This window comes from Silurus aristotelis (genome assembly GCF_946808225.1).
Source record: "Silurus aristotelis genome assembly, chromosome: 16".
In the NCBI taxonomy this organism is placed as follows: Eukaryota; Metazoa; Chordata; class Actinopteri; order Siluriformes; family Siluridae; genus Silurus; species Silurus aristotelis.
In genome coordinates, this window is record NC_139589.1 from 25052105 (window position 1) to 25059604 (window position 7500).

At 41.4% G+C, this 7500-nt stretch overlaps 1 protein-coding gene across 4 annotated transcripts in view; it reads right to left on the reverse strand.

Annotated features, from left to right (window-relative positions):
• Positions 1 to 7500, reverse strand: part of sh3pxd2b (SH3 and PX domains 2B) — a 26995-nt gene that overhangs the window by 12427 nt on the left and 7068 nt on the right. For all 4 annotated transcript variants that reach the window (XM_083565504.1, XM_083565503.1, XM_083565502.1 and 1 more), the window contains exons 3-4: positions 4045 to 4120; positions 1 to 16 (exon numbers count right to left, since the gene is read on the reverse strand). The exon at positions 1 to 16 is cut by the window's left edge and continues 61 nt beyond it. In XM_083565504.1, coding sequence (XP_083421630.1) covers positions 1 to 16; positions 4045 to 4120 — 92 coding nt within the window. The remainder of the gene's footprint in view (positions 17 to 4044; positions 4121 to 7500) is intronic.

Genomic DNA, 7500 nt, shown 5'->3' on the forward strand with positions numbered 1-7500 from the left:
CTGAACAAAATCTTTCCTGCAGAGAAACAAAAACACAACCATCAAAAATTTGCATGAAAAAAACCTTAAATAATAAATACATTATTTAAATCAATAAATTAATAAAATCTGTCATTTTTTAAGTTTATAATAAACACAAAAAAACATTTTAAATATATAAAAAAAATTTTAAATATACACAATATTAAATGTCATAAAATCTCAAAATAAAATAATAAACAATACGAATATTATATAATAATTAATAGTGTTGTGAGAAATGGATTTTTCTTTGATATGATCCTGATTTTTTATATTGTTTGTATCATACAAATAATTCAGATCATCAAAAAAAACATTACACAAAGAAAACGTGAGTAAATGCAGTTTTTCAATTTCATTTAATACTAAAAAAAGCTGCTCAAACCTGCCTGTGCCTGTGTGAAAAAGTAATTGCCCCTAAACATAATAACTGCACGTGTTATAGCAACAACTGCACCCGAGAGTCTCAATAAACAAACGACGAGTTTTTCACATCAGTGTGGAGGAATTTTGGCAAAACTTTTTAATACAGAATTGATAGAATTCCACCACATAGGAGGATTTTCGAGCGTGAACGACCTGTTTAAGGCATCGCATTCGGAAAAACTGCATTTTGTTTCTCCTCAGGTTTCCAATTTTCAATCTAAGTACTGATTTACTGCCATCACAAAAAACATCGTGCAAATGCTGCATACAAACATTATAAATATGTGCACAAAGAAAAAGAAAAGACTCTTTTGTAATGTTATATTACAAACTAGAAACAGCAAAAATCATACATTATTATTATTTATACTTGTGTGATATTAAAATGAGATGATCTGAATCTTAAATGTGTCAAATATACAAATTATATTATACAGTGCTGTGTACTTTATTAAAGAACTCCATAATATAATAATAATATAATATAATAATAATAATATAATCATATAATATAATAAGATGTAATTTTTGGCTTTGTTCCTGAACACTTCCTGCTCGTTCTCGACTCAAGTTCTGGTTTTCTCAGTGAAAGGAAGGAATTCCAGTTATTTGTACTCGCAGATGTGAAAACATAGACAAGGGCTGGTTTTGTTCCAGAGACAGAGAGACAGACGGCAGGACAGACAGAAACACTCATTTCTTAGCAGTGAGAACAAAAAAGGAGAAATAAAATGGTAAAAAAAAAAGGAGTAAAAAGATGAAGGTAAAAAGTTGTTTTATTTTTTTTTAACACTTTCACAGTGAACATCGTCTCAAAGCAGCGTGTTCACACGTGTGTTCACTTATTGCCTTCAATAAGCAGCGTCTCAGCGTTCACATGTCAAAAAAGCAAAATCAGACGGGATGAAACCTGCGTGTGCTGCTGGAGGATAAAGTGAATGAAAGATAAGGAAGGCAGGCAGGCAGGAAGGAAGGAAGGAAGGAAGGAAGGAAGGAAGGAAAGAAGGAAAGAAAAAAAGAAAGAAAGAAAGAAAGAAAGAAAGAAAGAAAGAAAGAAAGAAAGAAAGAAAGAAAGAAAGAAAGAAAGAAAGAAAAGGAAAAGGTGCAGGAAGTGAACTGGAGCGTGAGGTAAAGGAAAGGAAGAAAAGGATGAGACAGATGAGAAAAGAGAGGATGTGGAAACGTGAAGTGGTTTTAACGTTATTTACACGTGACTCTGTTCCTCTGAGTGTTAATGTGCATCAGCACCGCGGTCAGTTCAGGAGTCTTCAATCCCACAATCCTTCACTTCACATCCTGAGTCAGGAGCTTTAACCAAAAACCAGCTGGAGGGAAATTCCACAGCCCTCCATTTCTCCATCCCTCCACATCCCTCTATTTCTCCATCCCTTCATCCCTCCACATCCCTCTGTTTCTCCATCCCTCCACATCCCTCTATTTCTTCATCCCTCTATTTCTCCATCACTCCACATCTCTCCATTTCTCTGTTCACCTGACCCTGGTTTATTTAAAGTAATAAACAGTGTGTGTGTGTGTACATGCCTGTATGAGTGTGTTCATGATTGTGTGTTTGTGTGTGTGTGTGTGTGTGTGTGTGTGTGTGTGTGTGTGTGGGTTTAGGTTCTCTTTCCAAACCTTATATTCTGATAAACAAACACAGCCAAGAGCACTGACTCTGTGTGTGTGTTTGTGTGTGTGCTCTTCAAACAACTTCCAGATGTGCAGACACACACACACACACACACACACACACACACACACACACACACACACACACACACACACACACACACACAGCGTGTAGTGTGTTTTCACTGAGACAGCAGCTTCAACACAAGAAAATGCTTTATAAATAATCATCATCACCCTTCATCCTCATCCTCATGCTTCTCATCATCATCACCCTTATTATCATCACCCTCATCATCGTCACTCTCATCCTTATCGTCATCCTCCTTCTCATCAACATCCTTATCATCATCACCCTCCTCCTCCTCATCATGATGGAGGTGAGTGAGGTGAGGTGAGTGAGGTAGCGTGTGTGTGAGTGTTGAACATCATGATGGAGGTGAGAGAGGTGAGGTGAGGTGAGAGGTGAGGTGAGGCGAGAGAGGTGAGGTGAGGTGAGAGAGGTGAGGCGAGGTGAGAGAGGTGAGGCGAGGTGAGAGAGGTGAGAGATGTGAGGTGAGAGAGCGAGAGAGGTGAGAGAGGTGAGGTGAGAGGTGAGGCGAGGTGAGAGAGGTGAGGCGAGGTGAGAGGTGAGGCGAGGTGAGAAAGGTGAGGCGAGGTGAGAAAGGTGAGGTGAGAGAGGTGAGGTGAGAGAGGTGAGGTGAGAGAGGTGAGAGAGGTGAGGTGAGGTGAGAGAGGTGAGGTGAGAGAGGTGAGGCGAGGTGAGGTGAGGCGAGGTGAGGTGAGAGAGGTGAGAGAGGTGAGGTGAGAGAGGTGAGGTGAGAGAGGTGAGAGAGGTGAGGTGAGAGAGGTGAGAGAGGTGAGGTGAGAGAGGTGAGGCGAGGTGAGGTGAGGTGAGAGAGGTGAGGTGAGGTGAGGTGAGAGGTGAGAGAGGTGAGGTGAGGTGAGGTGAGAGAGGTGAGGTGAGAGAGGTGAGGTGAGGTGAGAGAGGTGAGAGAGGTGAGGTGAGAGAGGTGAGGCGAGGTGAGAGGTGAGGTGAGAGAGGTGAGGCGAGGTGAGAGAGGTGAGGTAAGGTGAGAGAGGTGAGGTGAGGTGAGAGAGGTGAGGTGAGGTAAGGTGAGGTGAGAGGTGAGGTGAGAGAGGTGAGGCGAGGTGAGGTGAGAGAGGTGAGGTGAGAGAGGTGAGGTGAGAGAGGTGAGGTGAGGTGAGAGAGGTGAGAGAGGTGAGGTGAGGTGAGAGAGGTGAGGTGAGAGAGGTGAGAGAGGTGAGGTGAGGTGAGGTGAGAGAGGTGAGGTGAGGTGAGAGAGGTGAGGTGAGGTGAGAGAGGTGAGGTAAGGTGAGGTGAGAGAGGTGAGGTGAGAGAGGTGAGGCGAGGTGAGGTGAGAGAGGTGAGGTGAGGTGAGAGAGGTGAGGTGAGTGAGGTGAGAGAGGTGAGGTGAGGTGAGGTGAGAGAGGTGAGGTGAGGTGAGGTGAGAGAGGTGAGGTGAGAGAGGTGAGGTGAGAGAGGTGAGGTGAGAGAAGTGAGGTAGCGTGTGTGTGTGTGTGTGTGTGTGTGTGAGTGTTGAACAGGATGTTTGGTTCAGGTTCTGCTCGGTTGTGGTGAGGAGTCTGTTGAGTCTGCAGGAAGGAAGTGGCTCAGCTCTGCTTCATTAAAGGATAAATTTAGACGTCTGGAAGTGAAAAAAGGACGTGACTTCATTCTTTCTGTAATAAAACTTTCATTTTATTCTACAGAAACACTGCAGTTCACCTGCAGCCTAAAGAGCTGAAGAACATCTCTTGGCTTAAATGGAATGGAGAAAACCATGCAGAACCCCGAGTGAGACACGGCTCATGTGCAGGACGAGAGACTCGATTCGAGCACCATGATCTCGTCATCGCATCAATTCTTATGTACAATAAACCGAATCCTGAAATCTCGTTTATTCCAAACAAACTGGAGCAGACGAAGAGCAGGAGTGTTTCTACCTGGCAGGAAGGGGATGATTCTCCGTTTTGGATCCTTTTGTCCTCCTTCCACAGGGAACTTGTCCAGAAGCTCCATCTGCAAACAGGAAGAATCTTTTATTATGAAGCTGAAAAGGTCAATAATATAAACATATTTGTATTTATAATAAATGTAAGTGCAGAAGGTGTGGAGGAGCGAGAGAACGTCTGGGAACGTTGATCTCCAGCGAGGGGAGAAATGCGAGTGGATAATCTGAGTGTTTAACACAAGTGTGAGCCTTTAATGTGAGTGTTTAATGCAAGTGCTTAAACACAGACTCGCATTAAACACTCGCATTCAACACTTACACTCGCGTTCAACACTAACATTCAACACTCACTCGCATTCAACACTCACTCGCATTCAACACTCACTCGCATTCAACACATTTACACTCCCATTAAACACTCGCATTCAACACTCGCATTCAACACTCGCATTCAACACTCGCATTCAACACTCGCATTCAACACTCGCATTCAACACTCACACTTGCATTCAACACTCACATTGAACACTCCCATTAAACACTCCCATTAAACACTCGCATTCAACACTCGCATTCAACACTCGCATTCAACACTCGCATTCAACACTCGCATTCAACACTCGCATTCAACACTCGCATTCAACACTCGCATTCAACACTCGCATTCAACACTCACAATGAACACTCACAATGAACACTCACTCACATGTTTAATGTGCGTGTTGAATGTAAGTGTTTAATGCGAGTGTGAGTGTTTAATGCGAGTGTGAGTGTTTAATGCGAGTGTGAGTGTTTAATGCGAGTTGAATCACAGAGAGATTGTAATCGAGTGAAGCACATTTTTTCATTCATTTCATTGTGAAAAATGTTCTGCTTTTCTTCAGAATTCTCTCATTAAACACCTCACATCACGGAAATGTACAAGAAGTCTGTGAGTGTATGTGTGTGTGTGTGTGTGTGTGTGTGTGTGTGTGTGTGTGTCCTTCAGACTGAATTTTTGTCATGAGGAATATTTTAAAGAGAAACAATGATGATGACATCACTAAAACCTCATGACCTTATGAATCATAAAGAGATTGGAACACACACACACACACACACACACACACACACACACACACACACACACACACACACACACAATTTGTGTGACTGAAATGTGATCCTGTTGTTTCTTAAAGCGTTCGGAGGTCACATGAGCCGCAGCTCCTTCGCTCTAAACAGGAAGTGCTTCGTCAACGTTTTTGCATCATGCAGAAAACCTTTGCACATCTGGATTTGATTCCAGCTGTACAATATGTTGCTGTTTCACATTTACACAGCTGCACACCTTCACCAGCTTTCTGCTGAATTTACATTCATTTTATTTATATTCATTCATTTATTCGCTCACTGACCGAGTCTAAAGACACACACAAAGAGCACTGCTGTGTGTGTGTGTGTGTGTGTGTGTGTGTGTGTGTGTGTGTGTGTGTGGTGAAACAGTGTCACTGTCAAGACCCTGATTTTTATCTGTTTATAGTTACCAGCAGCATCACTTCCTGTTCTCATTAAAATTACAGCAATAAACCTTCGTTCCAGAACATCACATGATGCAGGTTTTAAATAAAATGATACGGCAAGAACATCGTTATCCATGGTGGAGGATCATGATGTTCTCCTCGTGCTTTTCCAGGAGATGATAAACGACAGGGTCATGACCTCTCCTCTGTCTGACCCTCCCCCTCCCCCTCAGACACTCCCTCCAGCTCTTAGCTTTATGACTTCAGGATTCGAGTTCTTCATTTTTTTTCCCAACCCAACAATCCATCTCGAGAAGGTCTTCAGAGAACTTCAGCTCAGTCTGTGGGTGTTTATTTCTATTTTCTAATCCTCCTCAGCGCAAGCGTTCGGTTTACACACTGCTGAATCAGCACATAGCTGAGAGACAGGAAACTCCAGTCTGAAACACGTTCACACGTGTTTCCCTCCTCCAGAGAGAAGCAGCAGTAATGATGCTGGAGACAGAAAGGAGTGTTTCCTGGAGCAGACCAAAAAACGTCTCAGCAATCAGCAACCGAGTGTGGAGATTTATTTATTAAAGAATGACACGGTGTCTTTATTGCATTAATATAATCTAAATAGTTCCTGTTCTCTCTCATGTTAGAGCAGCGATAAACACTCGTGTCTTTATTCTCTCTCAGTCACAAACACAAAAATCCTGCCAGACATTTAAAGAAGTGGAAAGTTTTTTTTAATTAATAATAAATTAATGAATAAATTGCTCATCAATAATATTTCACTTTTCACTGATTATAATATACAATTACAAATAAAACACCAAATAATAACTATATTAAAATATTTAAACACTCACATTAAAACACTCACTCGCATTAAACACTCGTTTTAAACACTCACACTCGCATTAAACACTCACATTAAACACTCACACTCGCATTAAACACTCGTTTTAAACACTCACACTCGTATTAAACACTCACATTAATCACTCACACTCGCATTAAACACTCACATTAAACACTCACACTCGCATTAAACACTCGTTTTAAACACTTACACTCGTATTAAACACTCACATTAATCACTCACACTCGCATTAAACACTCACATTAAACACTCACACTCGCATTAAACACTCACATTAAACACTCACACTCGCATTAAACACTCACACTCGCATTAAACACTCACATTAAACACTCACACTCGCATTAATCACTCACACTCGCATTAAACACTCACATTAAACACTCACACTCGCATTAAACACTCGTTTTAAACACTTACACTCGTATTAAACACTCACATTAATCACTCACACTCGCATTAAACACTCACATTAAACACTCACACTCGCATTAAACACTCACACTCGCATTAAACACTCACATTAAACACTCACACTCGCATTAAACACTCACATTAAACACTCACATTAAACACTCACACTCGCATTAAACACTCACACTCGCATTAAACACTCGTTTTAAACACTCACACTCGCATTAAACACTCACTCGCATTAAACACTCGTTTTAAACACTCACACTCGCATCAAACACTCGTTTTAAACACTCACACTTGTATTAAACACTCACATTAATCACTCACACTCGCATTAAACACTCACATTAAACACTCACACTCGCATTAAACACTCACACTCGCATTAAACACTCACATTAAACACTCACACTCGCATTAAACACTCACATTAAACACTCACACTCGTATTAAACACTCACACTCGCATTAAACACTCACATTAAACACTCACACTCGCATTAAACACTCACACTCGCATTAAACACTCACATTAAACACTCACACTCGCATTAAACACTCACATTAAACACTCACATTAAACACTCACACTCGCATTAAACACTCACATTAAACACTCACACTCGCATTAAACACTCACACTAACATTAAACACTCACAC